The sequence below is a fragment of the Hylaeus anthracinus genome, unplaced genomic scaffold, assembly GCF_026225885.1.
Source record: "Hylaeus anthracinus isolate JK02 unplaced genomic scaffold, UHH_iyHylAnth1.0_haploid 11989, whole genome shotgun sequence".
NCBI lineage: Eukaryota > Metazoa > Arthropoda > Insecta > Hymenoptera > Colletidae > Hylaeus > Hylaeus anthracinus.
This window is the reverse complement of record NW_026534337.1, coordinates 3,856,682-3,877,153: the sequence shown is the minus strand read 5'-3', so window position 1 is coordinate 3,877,153 and position 20,472 is coordinate 3,856,682. Positions and strand designations below refer to the sequence as shown.

At 33.4% G+C, this 20,472-nt stretch overlaps 1 protein-coding gene and 1 long non-coding RNA gene across 2 annotated transcripts in view; one reads left to right on the top strand and one right to left on the bottom strand.

The window, feature by feature from the left end:
- Nucleotides 1–4,637: 4,637 nt before the first annotated feature.
- LOC128888136 (uncharacterized) lies at nucleotides 4,638–20,316 on the bottom strand. The gene is made up of 3 exons (XR_008460190.1): nucleotides 20,107–20,316; nucleotides 9,206–9,359; nucleotides 4,638–5,276 (listed from the first exon to the last, which is right to left on the bottom strand). It is a non-coding gene; the product is annotated as an uncharacterized LOC128888136 (long non-coding RNA).
- Nucleotides 17,699–20,472, top strand: part of LOC128888030 (poly(A)-specific ribonuclease PARN-like) — a 31,913-nt gene continuing 29,139 nt past the window's right edge. Inside the window, exon 1 of the mRNA XM_054144625.1 lies at nucleotides 17,699–17,858. Within this exon, the coding sequence (XP_054000600.1) occupies nucleotides 17,840–17,858 (19 nt within the window). The 5' untranslated portion in view covers nucleotides 17,699–17,839. The remainder of the gene's footprint in view (nucleotides 17,859–20,472) is intronic.

Sequence of the window (20,472 nt, the reverse complement as noted above, 5' to 3'; positions counted from 1 at the left end):
GAAACCACGACATAAAATAATTTAAATCGCCACCTTTTTGTTTTTAGTGGTCTGTGTTAGTTCTTCTTTAGCGTTAATGTCCTTCCATATTCATTGTTACATAGAAGAAACTAATCTTGAAGTAGTATTTTAATATTATACCATTTGGTCAGTCTTGAATTTTTCAACTATTCTTTGCTTTTTACGTTGTAATTTTTGAAGGGTGTGTATGGAGATGTTTAGGAACGTTGTAAGTGAACATTCTTCTACTTTTTTAGCAGAAAAAAGTACTATCTGATACATTTCACCCGTTGTGGATAAAAATTAAAGTTTGAATTATGGAATTTCCAACTTCCTATTTAGTTTAAAGGGTTTTCAGTTCCTCAAATACTGACGAAGCAAAGAAATAGCCTAAACATTTGCAAAGATCACCAACCTCAATATTCTCATTAAAACTTTAAAATTCATGTATCTTATTTTATTGTATGATAAGTTAAAATTATAAGTAATAAATATTGTTTTATTTTTGTTCCTTTCAAATTGAAATTATTATACTTTTTGAAGATATTAAAGTTTAAAGAGCGCGAATTAAGAAGGGGATCTGAGAAAAGTGGGCGTTTAAACTAAAAAAATTGAGAAATATTAGTATACACCAGAATAAAAACGAACGTTCCTGAAGATTTGTTGAATCTTGGGCAATTTTCAATATAAATTTTAAAAAAGTGTATATATTACTTCAATATATGAGCCACTGCACAAATCGACTAATTCCACCAGTCACATAAAAATCGTAACATTACTGGCGATTATATTTTGGCTATTCTTTCTTAGTAATTTTATATAATGTTAGATGGAAGCCACATCTGTATTTATGTATTCTACAATATTTGAATTTATATTATATAGGGTATTTCAAAAAAACAATGTACATTATTTCATCGTATTTCTCAACTTTTTAGCTTATGGAGTTAATCAATTTGTGCAATGAAGGCTCATATGTACCCTAAAATTACGCTTCGATTTGGATTAAAACATGCATTTCAATTTTGGCAAAAAAATGTTGGTATTTTGACTATCGATAACTGCGTGTATCCTCAAGAAAATTGTTGTCCTATTTGTTGTTAGACACTACAGGTTTCCATTAGGCGTACGTAAACTATTCATTCTCTTGGTAACAAATATATTAAATGGCCGGGTATTGCGATGGTTTGAAATTATCCATCAAGTTTCACGATCTGACATATTCGGGTTCGCTCGACATAATTCATAATTACACATTTTGGCCACGTTCCGGGGATTTCGTCCCACTGTGCATCGGCCCGTGGACGTGAGCGATTTTGTCTCCGCGGATTCGGCCCGGTGAAACGTGAATTTCTACTCGGCGATGGTCCAACGACGGTCCACTCTCTCCCTGTAACGAATTCTTTCCGCTCCTTCCGCGCTGAGATTATTTGGGGAATTTCGTGCGACGCGATGGATCGTGTGATTCCGGTTGATTTGAATAGACGCAATCGGGGGTGAATTCTATTGTAGCCGCGGAGAATTTTAAAACTATGTTCCCATTGTCGACCGTGGCTAACGTTCACGTTCGAAAAAAGGAACACTCCACCTGTGCATAATTTTTTCTTCGCTGAGCCGTCAAATGGTCCACCTGGGTGACAGTTGCGCGGCTCGCGCGCTGGTATTTCTTCGCGCGTAACAAATCTTGTAATCCGAATTAAGCAACGCCCCGCGACTCAAACATTGATACGGTAACTCTTTCGAATATCGTGGGATTTCGCGAGTTACATGTTCGTTGATGAAATGGAAAGACTTCGTTGTAATGTAATACAGAAGTATGAAAATAAATGAAATATACAATACAATAGGGATAAAAGTTGAAATACAGTACAGATAGTAAACCAACAAAGATTAGGGAAAGAGATGGAATGAACAATAAAGTGTAAACAAAACAAATCTAGTCATAATAGATAGGTACAGTGAATCGGAGTGAAATTAAATTATGGAGAATACCATTTGATGATTCATGGAATTAAATACTCGTTACAACTTTGCTTTTCTTTGATTAACAGTTCTTAAGGTTGACAGTTAATCGTTATTTACTTACAATATCGACAAGTACACTTCATCTCTGTTTAATTATCAAAATAATACTAACTCCAATTGAATCTCTATCTGGTTCGACTAAACAAGAACTGACGATTAATTTCTGGCACAAGTAAATGTGTTTGTTTTGATAAATGTACATTTTAACTCATATTCTTCATATCTTGCACTGATGGAAGCAGTGCTACATCTGATTCTGTGTCAGCACTGTTAGCAGCATCGATGTTTTCTATTTAAAGCATTTTATTGAATTCGAAACATGTCTGGTTGAACAAAGATTTTGCTTTAGGGAACGGAAAGAAGTCGCTGGGGGCTGAATCTGTCGAGTAAGGTAGACGCTTTGGCACTGTTATGCATTTGTCAGCCAAGAACTGCTTTCTTGCAAATTCAATGTGAACTGACGCATTGTTCTGATGCAGAACCTAATTTCATACAATTCTAACCTTTTTCTCTTAGCATACTCTCTCAAAATGATCAGTACATGCTTAAGACAGTACATATAGTCCTTTTAGAACCAAGTCCGGTAATATCAAGTCTTAAATATGGAAATAGCCTTTAGCATTGCTTTGAAAATGGGTATTCATCCGGCACAGTACATTATATTTTGCTTTTTTAAATACTTAATCAAATAATGATATAAATCATTTTTTTACTTTAACGAAGCCTCGGATATCAATTTCCTTAAGAAAAAAGTTGTTTCAAATCACCCCGAACCACTCCTTTCAAGAACCTCCAACATTTTTGGGACACTCTGTACATAAGCAATGAAATACTTTTTAGTTTATCAAATAAAACGTACTGATAAATAGACTGCGGATTGTTATGCATTTAGGGGAAGTGGGAATATGGACACATAAATGAATTTTGGTAGAATCGAATCGAACAATTCTACCATGAGCTATGACACCTCAAAGTTTTCTATTTTATAGACAATTATAAGAGACGGACAGACGTAGTGACCTATATACATACGGCCATGTGTCCTTGCAAGGCCGTTCCAATTCCGAGAAATACTAATAAACATTGTAGTATTTCCTGAATAGCCCACCCCTCTAAATTCCTTGACATAATAGTAAACATTGTAGTATTTCCTAGTTGGAAAATTCCTCAAAGTTCTTTGAAAGAGAAACATTTATATCCATTATTCCTGACGATCTATTTTGATGAAATTTGGTATACAAGGGTTTTTGAAGTCGCTGATTACAAATCTGAACAAAATTTAGAAATTCAAAATGGCGGACCCAATATGGCGTACCAAAAATGCGAGAAATGATTCGATTTAGATGAAACTTGGTACACAGAGATTTTCGGGGTCGCTGATTTCAAATCTGAACTCAGAATTTAAAAATTCAAAATGGCGGATACAACATAACGACACAAAATGCGAAAAATGACTGAATTTAGATATAATTAGTATACAGAGGTTTTTGAGGTCGCTGATTCCAAATCTGAATTCAAAATGTAGATACTCAAAATGGCCGATCCAATATGACGGACCAAAATAAGAAAATTGATTCGATTTGGATGCAATTTAGTATAAAGTTTTTTTAATTTTTTCAATCCCTTCCGTCACCCCTGGCACCTTTAAAAGCTACGTTTTTCGACGCCTCCCTTTTTAAGGGTATGAATTAACCCCGTCCCCAAAATGCTTACTCGTAAAAGGGTAAATTAGTTCTCGGTTCACAGCGACTTTATTAAAACACATTTTTTTATATCTATAGGATTGTTTCCTGTAAATGTAAATAGAAATTTTAAAATAATCCATGAAGGTACACACGAAATATTTCTCCCCTAAATTATTATGCAGATAGACGGTGCAAATCATCAACAAAGTCTAGGTCGCTGGTGTTTGTGAACACGACGTTAGTTCGGCGTGTTGTGTCGTGTGGTTGACGTTTAATTCAGAATCTTGTGTGTCTTCTGTCTCTGGTCTCGACTTAAGCTTACTCGCGCCATCCCGCCGCGAACCCATAAATCTCAGAAAACTTGGGGGTGGCACAGTGCGAAATAGGGTTGGCTTTCGAGCTAACCACTTCCAATTAGCATCGCCGACAACTTTCACCGCCGCGAACCTATGAACGCTCTCGCAAATGAAACTTTACGATTACGAATAAACACTTGAGCATTCTATTACGCTTCGTGTCTTTACACCCAAACGGATTGAAGCTGTTCAGCGCCAGCCAACTTTGTTTTATGTGCATACTGGGTGTCCGAATTTTCGTATACTAGTGTATTCGAAAAAGTACTTTGAGTTTTATGTAAGACATTCTTCTTAGTTTGTTTTGTACGTCATGTTTTTAATTCTCTGCGATTGTGTAAGGAAATTTGGACTAGATTTAAAAACAACCTCTGGTTGCACCTTGCCATGACACAAATTATTCTGCGTCTGATAATGTGTGTACACTTATAAGCGCAATAAAGATGTTACATAATGATCATCGAAGAAATGGAATATATATTGTTCTAGATTGTTTTTAATTAGTGTATACTAGGAAATATTACATACGCATATATTATTTTATCAGCTTTTACATTTTTGTTGGAGGCTTTTGTATTTTATTTTGAGATTTATGATTTGTTTTTTAACTCTCTTCTTGGGCAATTCCTACATATTCGGATTACAAACTTCGATCCTTATTAGGGCATTCATAATATTATAATAAAGACAGAACTTAATTGTGATCACTTCTGTCAATTAAACTAAATTAAAACGAGTTCATAATTGCGATCACTCCATGAACAATTATTGAATGAATGACAAATGAATAATTGTGTTCACATTTGTTCCTAATTGTGTCTGTTAAATTGAATTAAAATGAGTTCGTAATCGTGCCCTCTCCTGCCAGTCTATTTCAATTGAAATGGATACATAAAGACATTTGTGATCGTTTTCATGAATCGAGGGTCTATTCACCTGTATTTCTAGTGGTCGAGTGCCAGTGTCCTAGAAGATAACTAAAACGGTGGAGATCCCGCGTCGTTTCCCTTTTATTGCGATTGGATCTTTCCGTGGCAGCTTTTAAAAATAGGGCTCGGCTCAAGGTACTTGAGTTAAATCGGACTGATATCCGGAACGACGGTTCTCGACGTGGATATCGTACCTGTCGTAATGTACGGTATGGAGCCGAGTGGCAAATGGCTGGCACAAAACAGCGAGAGCTCCCCATGGGCTCATCCCCGTGAACGACCTCCTGCAAAAACATTAATCACGAGCTACTTGTTAGCCTGGCTCGCGTTATGGCTGTATCACGCGCCTGGTTAACGAAAAATACCGTGATTCGTTAAATTTTCGTGTCGCTGCTGCGAGATGTTTTTTTTTTCTGAAATTCGTCTGGTATTTCAAATGATTTATCCCTAGGTTTAATATTTTTTCGAACGGACATTGGACAGGCGACTCTTACGGATTCTACGGATAAATTCGTTGGGCACGATTGCTGCAAAACGACAGCAATAAATAAGCGGTGTGGCATATTATGTAGTTTGTCTGGACAATGTCATCGTACAAATTAAAAACATTAATAAAGAGAAATCAGATTGTATGAGGAATCGAGGTTCGCGTTGCTCCCGCTTTACGATTCTGTGAGGTAGTTTCGTTGTTGTTGTTGTGGTTGTTGTGTCATAGTAATTTAAGAAATTAACGACGTTTTGTTATTTACGTAGTAGTCTGTTATCGTTAAATTTATATAGAAAAATATATATTGTACATAAATACCTAGAATATTTTATGCCTACAAAATTAAATATTAAAATAATTATATAAATTTATGAAATACATTGTGCATAATTGCATATGTTTCTGCATTAATATACGCAATAAATCTATAAAATCCGCAATCTGCTTGTTATTTTCTTCTTCCTGTTTCTTACTGAAGCGTCCCTAGTAATAAAGAATCCGTTCCTCGAGTGAGCTGCAATTTCAAGTTTTGTGGAGACGTAGATTATTACTATACCTTATATTTCTTATAATTCAACGTAACTTCCAAATTTTTTTCATTCTATTGTTTTAGTTTTGATTCCTAATAAATATCAACTGTACAAAGTCCTTCTCTTACGTGGATATGTAAACTGTACAAATACTGATTCTTTTTTCATAAATTGTAGATACGATTTCACGAATCTTTATGAAAGGGACATTTAAACTGCAAAATATCAAATAAAAATGCAACTCAAACGAAGGGTTTCCCGAAAGGGACATAAGTATTTCCTTTCTTCGATAACAAAGTACGCATTACAATTTCAATACCTTCGTATAAATAAAAATAATCGAATGTATTCCATACCACTCGTGTTTGATTGAAAAATGAAATCTTAAAGTCTCTTTTAGAAAATTCTTCAGTTTGTCTCATAAGAGACATGCTAGATAAAGCGCCTTGACCCTTTATTTACTGAATTTCTCAAAAGTTGTTAAAATCTAGGCGTCCATCTTGGTCTTACATCATCTTATGAGTCTTGTCAGTAAATAAAGGGTTAATAAATTAGCCGAGGAACCGCAGCTCGAAGATTTCAGTCTTGGACGATAATTCGGAACGCTTTTCCTCCGAGTACTCACGTCGACAAGATAAGTCCAAGATGAAGGAATGATCGTTATCCGTTCCCGCGCAAGAACTTACCTTAATTTTCGGAACCGAGGTGCTTGGCGCGTAACGACGTTTTTCCTGCGACGCTCTCCTTTTCGCGGTTTCCTTCCAACGATCTCGAGAAGGAAAATCGATCAGAGGTTAAATGTACCATGAAATTTGGAGAGTCCTCGTTTGCAGGACCGCCACGTCGCGGAGCATCGACCATAGAAATCCTCGAGCCTGCTTGAGCAGACGGACGACGACGGCTCGGGTGCTCGGGAGCTCCTCGAGGTAGGGCAATATACATGTAAAGAGCACTTGGACCCGCTTTACGACTCGGAAGACCCTTCCGACACGGACGATAGCAATCCGTCTGATGGAAACGATATTCCGGGCCCTACACCCCCCTATTGGGAAAACTTTTCCCCGTGGATGGTAACTTTGTAATTATTTCTCCGCCTGCGGAAGGCGCGGCGAATACGCTTTAAGCCGCTCGAAAAACGACGCTGAGGCTTTGCTAAGCGGTTTAAATATTTCATGCCCGTCGAGTCTATCAATCGAGAGGCTTCTGACGGACGATTTTTGGCGACTGGTGCCCCGGTCCTTGGTTACCCGGCTCTCAGAGACGTTCGAACATGTTCTCTGGGGGATTTCTCGCGTTCGATGCTTCGTAATCGAGATTAGGAGAAATTAAATATTTGTTATTGTAGGAAAAATATAAATTATTACTAGACTGCGGATCTTTATGTAAAATAAAATATTTGCAAAAGAACCTACACAAACCGGATCTAAATAGAAATTTATTTTATTCTGCAAATATTATAACATGAACTTTACTTTCAATCTTTTTTATATTCTTGTATATTGTTTGCATTTTGTAGGTTCTTGCACATTCAAATTTACAATAAATGCATAAAGATCCGCAGTCTAATTATTACATATTATATAAATATAAATTATTATGATTTTCCTTCTCCTATTTATCTGTGTCATGACCGACTGCTGTTATTCAGATTCATGCCTACTCTGATCACAATAAAATAAACTACAACCAGCCATTCTGACATATTGAATGTCCTCGACCATAGAACACATAATACGTAATACAATAAATATAGTACAATAAACATTAATGTAAGGACAAGTATGGTCTATCGCGTTTCCATCTGTACACACTCTCTGCGTGTAGATACAGTAATCAGTGTAATTAGTATTCGTACAGGAACCAATTCAAAATAAAACTTCATATATTTATTTTATTAATAAATTTTAGGGAAATAAATAATTAACATTCCTACACATTTTTAGAGTAGATTGTGCGTAAATCAAAGTTTGTTACTTTTAATGTTAACCTCTTATTTCTATTCTTATCAGTTTCTATTTTAAAGTGATTGCTATACGAATACTTCTTACACAGACTGTATATCTATATGAAACCGTTGGATGGTATGTTGTTGTTGATCGTGTGAGTCGAATGTTCCATAAGATGATCGATATGTCGCAGGGAGATGATAAAAATAGAGATTTTGCGAAATCCCTAAGGTTGATTTGAAATATGAATAGATCGAAAGATACAAGACTCTGGGATAATATCTCGTGAGGTACGACTAAGATCACGTGAAGGTAAAGTAATTATATTGATCTAACGTATGCGTGTTGAATCTACCATCGAGGTGTGTAATTTTTCGCTTGATTAGGTTAGGTTGTTGTCTAGTTTTAAAGAAGAGTGGTAACAAGCGAAACATAGAACTGTGCAAGTTGTTATTTTAACATCTTCTGTGAATTTCATAAAATCTCCATTTTTATCATCTCCCTGCGACAGATACACCGAGAGTCTTCCTCGGGCCGCCTTGCCAAGCACATGCTTTGCACGAAACTATTGCCTATTACTTTAATGTTTAGGCTAATGGCCGAGACTACCCATGGTTTCATGTTATCTAGGCCTACAATTTCGTTAAAAGACATTTGTGAGATTTGAAAACCATCGACGATTAACCACGGTCAATGACATAACCAAGCGATTCTTTGTTGTCATTGGCACTCGATTTGCCAAAATTGTTTTACCGTGAAAATATCCAGGAAAAGATTCTCTTAATTGCCATGCTCTTTTCTCGATATCCCTTCTTAAATTTAGACGACGCTAACTTAGGTTCGCATACAAAGGATTGCATACATTCTAATAAGAGTGATCAATTGATTTCCAAATGTCCCGATTTTGAATGAAACCAATTAGAAGCTTTAGATTTTAGTTTCGAACTTATGAGTCACCGACTGTCATCCAAATTGTATGTATTGTGCAACGATTCGACTTGTCTCTGCCACTTTCGTCTAATGGCATTTGAAGATCATTCAAAGCACCGAGATTTACAGACTGTTACCATGTCTACTCTGATTGCAATAAAATAAACAACTACAACATGAAGGTTTTAACGAAATGTATATTCATAATGCCTGCAAAGGTTGCGTAGAGATAGAGTGGTCAACTAGAGAGGTTTCTGTTACAGGAACAGATTTCTGGTCTGACATATTGCTGATACTTAGTGAATAATAGTATTACTTACCCTGGGTTGCTGAAGGGTCCTTCTATCGAACTGTCGGAATTCTCGAGTTTTCAAAGCATATTACTTAGGTGATATGTTTTCCCGTTCAAAGGTCGATAGTATGCGAAGTTTTCCATCTCACATGGGACCAGAAGCTGGGGTCATCCTCTCGCCACTAAATACGTTAAAAGTTGATTGAAAATAGAATTTATCGATGTAGTCTTTTGTACATACATTTTTCCTTGTGGAATAAATTGTAGGAATAAATGAATATTTTTATGGCATTAAAAATGTTCTGTGTATGAATGTAGGTACTATTAGTTTATCAATTATAATTAAATTATCTTTATGATAATCAAAGTAATATTATATTAAGTTAAATACGATAGTATCAATAATGTAATACATATGCATATTTTATTAATAGTGTTAATATTTTGTTTTGAAAAATATTTATTCACAGCTACAATTCATTTCAAAAGAAATAATTAATATTAAAATTGCTGAAGCTCAAAATTTTATTCTAATTAAACTAAGTATCTTCCAATAATTGACTTATACATAGAATTCAATTTACATAAATTTACATAATATAGTATCAAAGTATAATTACTCTCTACTAGTGTATATATTAATATCTTTTTACGTTGCATTTGATTCCTAGTTTGTTATTCTGATTAAATCTAGCTCACCTCTAATTCATAGCACTAAAATTACAACATCATCTAACTACGCTCGAGGGGAATTATGTTAGGTAATAGTTGAGTTCGAGTTTATGGTTCAATTCTCGACGAATGTGAAAATGATCATGGCACAGTTAAGCTGGCAGGAACTACTAACGGAAGCCCTAAGGCAGTTTAATTGTGTACGTTTTCTGCGAATCACGTGGGACCGAGGGAGGGTATGGAGCTTCGAAGTGACCCTATAAATTCTCGTAATCTGATTTCGAGAGCAGTGAAACCGGCTTCCCTTTCGAAATCGAACCGGAGAATAATAGATTTCCGTGATTTCCAAGAACGTTTTTCCGTAAGGTATTGATGGCCGCTCGCTATTGTTGAAGGTGCTTTGGAAACTTTCTAATTTAACCTCCCAATGTAGCCTATTATAATACTCGTAATGTTTCCATTGAACGGAGAAACTAAAACTATTTGAGAAACGAGGTCTAAATTATAATTGAAGTCCAATCCTTAACAGGAATTAAACGCTTTAAGTAAACTCGTGTTCGTACGATTTAGATAAATACAGTGTAGACCTAGTTGTGTTTTTATTATATTCTCAGATTCCATAGTAATATTAAAAGTTGTATAATATTTCTTTCTAAATAAATGGTAAGTCTACTTTAGATCATATTCATACATATATTATGCACTTTGTGTAAAATATATGTACAATAGACGAAGAAATTAATTCGGTGGCTTTCTAAGGTAAGCTTACCATTTATTTAAAATGAAGAATAGTACAATTTTTAATCTTCTCTTAATCACGCATTCCAAGAGACCATATATAACTGTAAAATCAAAGGTTGGCACTTTAATGGTACTTTAATGTACAATAAACATCTGTTCTCATTTTATTTGTGTTTTATTGTAAATTACATAGTAACTTTATTACCTATTCTTTTGTGTACGTATTATTAAAATTATTTTGCTCAGTTGGAGATGATTTAATAATTCGCTACATCTGAGAATGACCGCTTTGAACCAAAAACGTTTACGTTTTAAAAATGTCTTTAATACGAACAAAAATATAAAATACTTGCAAGACACTGTTTTTTTTAAATTATTTGGAAGCGCTGCTTTCGTTTACAGAAATTGCACTGAGTTTCCAATCGAGCACATTATGCGATACAGGGATAAAAGCCGCGCCTCTTAATCACGGTAACGTCGAAGTTAGGTAAGAGTTGTTAGTTAAAATACACAGGCAAATGAACGTCGCGGGAATCTAAGGAATGATTAATATCCGCGAAACCAAATCATTGTGACTAATTCGTAGCTCGAAGCCGGGGACCCGGTGGCGCTTTATAGTGCCATAACACAAGCGCAAGAAACTCTCTGGTACCTTTGCAACAATTTCCACCCCAGCAATCGAGTAAAACACGAGACGCTGCGCCACCCTCAGCGTTACGAACTTTCATTCGTCCCACCCTAACCATTTCCTATCGGTCAAAACAATTTCACAGTTTCTTAATAGACTTAATAAATCAACCGGCTCGAATATTGAATCGGAACCAAATTCAACCTTAACAGCGTTTTATGAAAAAAGCCGGATCGCTTCGATTGCGTTTTGCAACAGGACTCGAGTGCAATATCGTATATCACGCTTCCTGTATTATGCTGAATCTTTATTAAAATTCTTCGACCCCTCGCCACGGTTTTCTTTGATGCCTTTATGAATTTACTTCGAATACGCCGCAGTAATTTATGGGTTAAATGTTTGTTCTAAGGAATTTAAATAACTCACCCCCGATGTGACAGATTGTGGTTAAATACAATGGCAGCCTATCGCTGAATATCGCCCCTAACAGTATAAATACAGGCTGCACATAAATTAAATTATGATGTAATATTGTATCAAGGTAAGGAAATGTAAATACTAAGTTGTATTTGCACGTAGCAATACAAATTATTATTATTTTATAAATAAAGACTGGTGATTCTGTTACTGACGTGTATCCAAGTTTAAACATGTTACATTGTGAAATAAACAGGAAATATTTTGTATGGTTTTGCTCGCAAAGTTGTTTGATTTTTAATGATAGCAGATTTTTTATAAAAAAATTGTTGCTGGACCGAAAGAAGAAAAAAATAGCAACTTGATCTCTAGAGTACTATTACGTCGCATAGCTTATTGAATAAGACAAATATTATAATTAAATGAAATATAGTTTCAGATTGCGGGTGTTTATGCAAATTCACATTTTCATAGATACAGAAAAAGAATTTTTCCATAGCATATTATTTTTGTGCCATTCATTTTATCTATTATCTACGAAACTTAATTTGGATTATATCGCATTTGTATACTTATTATAAATTGTACATTGTCTCTTATTAAACATACTGTTGCGAGGACCCTTTGAATGGATCCAAGGCCTGCTGTTGCTCGCGACCGGAACATGAAGACAGCGAGAAGAAGGCGATCGGATCGATCGCCTGTCAAGCTGTCAGATTCGAGCAAAACGCCATTGAGAGCAGACGTTCCGAAGCTATATTTAATTGCATTCCTGTTGTACACATTTCTATTGTAAAGCTGTTTGTTATTTATTAAAGTTCGTGTTTACTCATTATGCCGAAACGCAACAATACGAAGAACTTAATTACCGAGGTCAATATAAAATCAACTGTAGCGTCTTTTTTGGTAAGTATAATATATAAACTGCGGATTTTTATATATTTATGGCCACTTGAGGGTTGGACAAATCTGTGAAAATGTGTGGAAATGTACAAATGTACAAAGTATCAATAATAAAGCTTTTATGCCGTTTAGAAGACAAACCATACTTTCATTTAAGTTTCAATTCTTTGTTGTAAAAATATATACGATAAATATTCGTTGGCCTCGATGATTTTAATGTTAAACGAACAAAATATTGAACTTACTGTTCCATTACTTCGTCCGCTCTTGTCTAATAAAACCAGTTACCTTACCTCCTCCTGAAAAATTTACATTTCATGCAGCGAGCAATTTTACGCGAGCCAATCAGGTGTACTAAATTTCAGCTACAACTCACAAGATCACCGTACACTTTATTTACAGCGAAACGAGCCACTCGGCCAGAACAGAGTCCTGCAATTTTTTTTCCTTCGGGTTTAGCGAGATTTTATTAACCCATTTATTCTTTCCAGATCATTTCCGCTGAGAATTGCGGGCGGAAAACGTTAGTTGATATCGTGACGCTATTACGGCGCTGCAAAAATATCACCGGGGAAACGACGGATCCGGGGGATGTTTTTCCTAATCAGGAATACAGCTAATAAGGAGAATTGATGATTTAGGGGCCGAAGGAAGAAATAATAAGAATAACTGTTCGGGGCGGGGGGAGGGGGTAAAATGAAATTAAGTCCCAGGGAAACGGCGGAACCCTCTTCGGAGGTGCGAAATCTCGAAGGGCCGCCCTTTTTTATTGCTCATACCTCCAACCGACTGGCTTTCATCGGTCCCGCGTAGACAAAATGAAAAATGGCTTCTTATCGACCGCGGGACCTTGCGTAACTTTTCTTTCGAGTGGTTATATAAATTACAGACATCCGATAGAGACTCAAGTAACGGCGCTAGGGGTCGCCGAGCCCCGATATCTTCAAACAGCTCGAACGAAAATAATGCGCTGTGGGATGCTCGAAGACATCGAGAGCTCCTTACACGCTGTTAAGGCTTTTATCGTTTGTAATCGTATTTTGAGGGAGCTATCATTATCAGATGGTACAAGTTTTTTCTTATCACCGAAGCTTATCTTCCGTGATGTGCAAAATATAATTGCAATAAATGAATGGCATGATAAGCTGTATATTGCAGGAAGAATCAATAAATAACAAACTTTTAAACTATTTTCTTATACAGAGTAAAATATAATTCCAAAAATGGTATTGGAAAACAGGCTATGTTTTGAAGAAAGAAGTCACGTGTCGATATCATGACTTTTAGCTGTGCAACTATCCAGTTCGATGTTCTTCATACGTTAGAAACTGTTCCGTAGCTTTCATTTCGATCGAACAATAGATAGAACGATACAATTTTTCTTTTTATTGATAAAGCCGGTCTTCACTTTCTGCAAAATGTAATTGTAATAAGTAAATTGGAAGATAAACAATGTCTTGGACAGAAAATTTCTCCATCAAAGGCCAAATTTGCAATTGGATGTTTTCCATGTGTTTGAAGTAGATTTAGAAGAACACCAACCTTTTCATACAAGATGGTTATTTGCAGAATTCTTAATCAGAGTATTGGAATGTCGTAGGAGTCTGTCATGATAAATTCTAGTAAATCTGTGAATTTCTTCAGTAACATAACATACATTAAAATCTATATAACCTATGTAAGTAATAATATAATATAATCCATCTAATATAGTGCATAGAATTTTTAATTGAAATCTTTGTACTTTTACGTTGAATATCCTAACACATTTTCAGGGTTAAGTCCCACGTGTACAGAACAGTTTTAGAATAATTTTGTATAAGAACAATTTATCATCAATTGGATATTTTGCCCCAGAACTAAATAACCAGAATATTTCTGTGTTTTAGTATGATTTTGTATAAGAACAATTTGTTTCCAATTGAATATTTTGCCCTACAACCCAGTAACTAATATATTTCTCTGTTTTAGTATAATTTTCTATCAAAATTAATTGTATTCAATTTAATATTTTGCCCTTCAATCCAAGAACCAATATATTTCTCTGCACTCCGTTTTCAAATTCTTCCTCTCCTGTTGACCATAATGTTTCCATGTTATCCTCCTATCAATATTTATGAGGAATCTATTATGCCGTTAAGTAACGTAAAGTAGCTACTCTGACTATTTTGTCGCAACATATCGAGTGCCGTAAACATCCAGAAACTTAATACGCTATCTCACTGTGCTCGATGATTAATAATGAACGACAAACGCAGGCAGGAACTTGATCAGGAACTATTAGCCGCCCCAAAAACGCTTCGACCCTCTGGGAAAGAAAGAAATTGGCATTGCGCAGAACCTCGAATAGGCGTATTCCGTTCTAAATTGGATCCTTCGAATCTTGTCCTCCGCTTTTATTTCGCAGTATTGTTCTTCCAATCTTCCCATCCGGTCAACCATTTGAAGGAACCGATTCGCAGTTCACGAGCAGGAAGACACATTGAAGAGATAACGATTGGAAGCTTAATTCAATTACCTTTCAATTCGCTTTAATTAGTTCTGGTACGGTAGTAACGGGTTGCGGATCATCGGTTTGTTATCACTACGAATTGTTTGCCGATATGATTGAACTTCATTTTCCATTACATATTTCGCTATATGTGTTACGATTTCTTCGTGACAATTTTTCATTGAGAATGGTATCATGTATTTCTCTGTGCAAAGTTAAAATATTGCACTATCAACGTAATATTATATGCAAAATGATTCTCTAAAGTTCATGTCAATTCTTGAATTTCTATCTGTTTCTCCATTTGTTAAAGTATATTTCAAACATATATTTCTTATTGTTTTAATTCTTATCGTATGGAGGCTTTTTGTGTTTTCACTTTAAACATTATTGATCCTGATTTTCTTTTTTCAACGAAATAAAATAATGTGTACTTGCTCCACATTATTTAAAGTTTAATCAATTTTGGATACAACTATCTTCATTTCTTAATAAATATAATTAAATAAAAAAAAAAAATATGTATGTAACGGTATGAATTTTAATAATTGTAACGATATTTATTGATAATACAATAACGTTGTTGACTTAATTCTGATGTCAAAGTTCATATAAATATAAGATAATATATTTTAAATTACGAATGAAAGATTTATGTAAAAAATGAATATAATTCTTTACATAATAGATGACATGTCTTAGAATGAAAATACATATTATCTTAAATGTTCTTCGGAAGTATGTAATGCAAAAAATTGTAACATGTAAAATGTAATGCAACTATGTTATATTAGTGCCAAATTATTTGTAATGTTTTTCTCACAAATGTTACTAAGAAATCCTTAAACAAAGATCAATTGTTTGTATGTAATATTTATTATTTAAAACAAAATTATTGTTTATTACAAAGTAAACGCACGTTATGTTATTGCTCCAACCGACTAAAACAATAAAGAAATTCCTTTCAATGATTATTTATTCATATCAAAGAGCAAACAAATCTGCAATTAATTTGTATTATTGTTATTGACAAATTTTGCGTTATTGTCGTAAATAAAACACTAATTAAAGACTTAATTCAATATATGTATAATCAGATTACCAGGATTTGTAGTATAGTAAAGTTTAAAAGATATTGTTAATTTAAAGTACAATTCAACAAGTTCTTACTTATCGTAAATAATCTATATAAATTATCTTATATCTATAAGAGATATCTTAAATGGTGTTTCAATGAGAAGTATTACAAAACTTTGACGAATCGCCTTGAAAAACCTCTAAAAGTTTGCTATTTTAGCGAATTGTGGATTGAGTTGAGAAGAAAACGAAATTGCCGACAGCACGTTACGTTTGTAAAACTGTTGTACCAATACTGCAATCCAATTGGCACTGTTTATCTCCTTACATCACCACAGAATTGATCAGATACAATTTATCATAACTTTTATTCGCTTGGATTTCTCTGCGATTGTATTCACGGAACACGTAACACGAATTTATCAAACTTTTACAATAGCGTTACCATCCGTTGGTACAAGTTTATTGAAACTTTTTTCCTGAAAACTCAAACTATTGAAAATTGTCGATAAAATTGTAAACTATTTCTTAAAAATACTCAGTATTGATTTAAAAGTCTGTATTGATCATTGTACAAGTACGTAATATAATTTTATTAACTCAATATATCTTACCTTTTAGTTTCAGAATTTGATACTAGGTGGCTGTTTGATTTTTCTATTTCTCACAAGTGATCACCAATAGCAGCATATTGTATATAAGAGCGTTCGTCAGATAGCTGCATATGGGAAGTGACGAAACATAGAACTTGATTAGCCATGATTGATTCATTATTTATTTAATGGACGTAATTCTGATCCTACTTTAAACTTCAACATTTTGCCCACGCAGATCTATTCTGCAAAACTGTTTTTTTGTAAAATTTTCAATCAGTATATAAATAAATCATTAAAATTACAATGAAATAAAAATTCAGTAGAGGTAATGTTTGGGTAACTTATAATTCATACAAATTATAAGCAACCAACAAAATTTTGATGAATTATTTTTACTGTACTTCTTAGTAATTTAAATATATATGATTTAACTTTGATTTAGGTCTCATTTACTTCATTCAAGTAAATTATTTGATACAATCGAAAATATTTAATTTCCTACTTTGAATAACCAACCAATACACTTAAAATTAATTTTTAATTAGATTATTGTGGCAGGAAAATATAATCTATGCATCTTTCAAATTCAATTTTTGTTGCTGAAAAATGCAATGTTTATATGATTGAAAACTTAATCACAATAAATAAATGTATGTAACTTAATCACGGTAGGAAAATGTATATGTCCAAAATTATCGTATGCTCTGAATATACCCAACCGTAAAATGTTTTTTATGACAATTAACATTAAGTAGTACACGCTACTACAGCTAACAACAAATAACTGTCAAATGGATTTTTTTAACATAAATAGCTTATTTATCCATCAACTTTCAGAGTACTTCGTATCACTTCATATTTTAAAACATTCGGAATCACGAATGAATAACGTGATAGTACGTATGTATGTGATAGTACATAGTACGCTGAACGTATTATAGATGACGCCACTACAACGACCAACTTTCATTAATGAAGTTTCCATTCTAATGTAACCATTCGATATGGTTGAGTACGGAAAGCTCGTGTGGGATCGGTGGATCCCGTTAGTTTTCGCGTCTAATTCCAGTTCCGGGTAAGAAATCAGAAATGTCTGCTACAGGTTGAATGTGGATAAACAACGTATAAGGTTAAAAAATGGAAGTGACTCGCAACAGTGAGTAATCATACAAAATTAACGCCATACAAGTTGTATGTGCGGTCCTCGTGATGATTGTGTGCTTATAATATTTTACTTTCTCTGTGACCAATTTCTAATGCCGAAGTTCTGTGTACGTGCATGTTGCATCGTTTAAATCAACCGTTCAAAGACATCGATAGACGTTACGAAAAATTAGGACACTTCTTTCTTTATATGGTTGGCCCACATTATCGCCTTTTTCCTTTCCAACTGGATTCTGTACTTGATAAGACACCACACAGAAATCTGTTTTTCAAAATGTCTCATAACTCCTATATTTCCTGATAATCCATGTGACGTTGTAGTACTACATTTACTCAGCTCATCTCCTTAATGATTGTAGTTTTTTTTTTGAACTGAGTAAAATTGTTGTGCTTCTTAAAATAAAAATTCTGTAATAGATACATCGAGTTTCTTAACCTAGTTTGATAACTGTTTACAGATATTGACCTATTATCAATTTAAGGTTGAATGTATTATATTTTTAATACAAAACATTGTAACCAGAAATAATCAGAAAGTCTATTATGGATAATATGGATCCATGTAAATGGATCGTCATCGACAGTACTTTTTGAAATATAAAGGAACGATTTTATATTTGTATATAATAGTATCTAATGCTTCAATATCTTTTAGATGACATTGTTATTGGAAGATCTATTGCAAAACTCTTCAATGAAAACCTTTGTTAATTGGCTTTTTATGAATGTAATGCATTTGATGTTTAATATGGATTAATTAAATCATGTTTCAAATAAGGTAAATGTGTTGTATCAGAATTATTGTTTATACTGTTATTATAAAGCTTTTATAAAGTTTTCATTCAAGTTATATTTCATATTGCTTATAGAAGTTATGATAAATATAGATTTCATCTTGTATATCAACATGGTTTGTTCACTTTATATCCCTTATATCCCTTTCCTATTATATATGACATGATACAAAAAAGTGTAAATGTGTTGTGCCATAATTCATCAAGAGTGTTGGATCTATAAAAATTAGGATTTTATAAAATTGACCTCTTACAGAAATGAATTAACAATTTTGGTATTAGTTTATAATGTTAAAGTATGTTTTAAACTATAAGCATTATGAGATTAACATTTCAAGTGCACTTTTACTTTTTAATAATACCCAATATCTGTATTTCTCCCATGAGTTGTTTTGCGATTTAAATACTTGAACCGAATAATATTGCGAAAGTAATAGCAAAGTCTCAGCATTTCACTTTGTAATCATCCATGTGAAGAATAATAATCAAATCATAATAAATTGTAATATTCAGATGTATATTTGCAAAATAATCATTACTGATTTTATCATTATATTTCCATTTGTTTAAATATTAAGTACTATGGAAACTGTTATGTTTACTTTTTGTCATATCTTTGGCATCAGTGTTTTCAATTAGTTTCAGTTAATATTAATGTAACAATGTTAACCATAAACATAGAAATTTTCAATGTCACAAATTAGAACACTGTTAAAGTGTTGAATCGAACATTATTATGAAACAAACTTTCAGTAACTATTAATAATGATGTATTTGTATTATTGGAGAAATAAAATTTTGTTTGTCATAATATGATAAGAGAATTTGGTTCACATGTTATTGTTTTTTACATTAGTAGAATAATATGTAATGTTAGAAAAACAAATATTATGTTATATAATTATGTTGAAATTTGTATAGTTGTATTTATTTGAAAAGTATTTCAAACGAGAAACGAATTTAATCTTGAAATTATGCAGTATTTCTATTCCAATGTTATAGTGAAACGAAAACCATGTGTCGGTAAATCGTAAATCAATGATTTTTAAAAGTGAACACCAGAAAGTATCTATTGTTATTATAAAATGTATTACGCTTTTTCTGTGTTCGCTTATAGTTCGTAATTATTTATCGCATTTTATTTACGTAGAAAACTTTAAAATGCCGTCACATGTCGATAAAGTAACTATCTAACCGTACGATTGCAAACTTCTTCCTTTTTGATATACTTTTATTTCATCTTCTTTTTTCAGAATTCATTAATATTTACATTTTTATGTTTTTCATTTAAATCAGTTTAAAAATTTGGCTATATTCTGTAGAATGTTTTCAAAAAATCGGTACTAAGTTTTCAAGCTTTATGTTGTCACACTATTTTCGGTTCAAATTATTCTTTTTATATTTGAATAGAATAAATGTATATAAATAAAAGTTTAATTTACTTACGATTATAACATGAAGAGAATATTTTTCCATCTAGATGATCCCCGCGTTTATCGTATTGAGTGACTGTTAGATTCAAAGATTTATCGTGGCACCGCATTTTAATCCTTTGTATTGTATCATATCTATGTTTTTGTTATACATTTTACACTTCACACTATGAAAATACTTGTCATTGAGACTTTTATTCACTTGGTACAAATAATAAAACGATAATTCATACACATCCACTCACTTCTAATTAGCACTACTTCTAAGTTTCAACTGCCAAAAAGTTAGATATCTTAGCACATGAGTGCGAAATTTAAATGTACAATTTAATGTGACATAAAAGTAATTCCGCTTTTAATTATAAAATAAATATATATT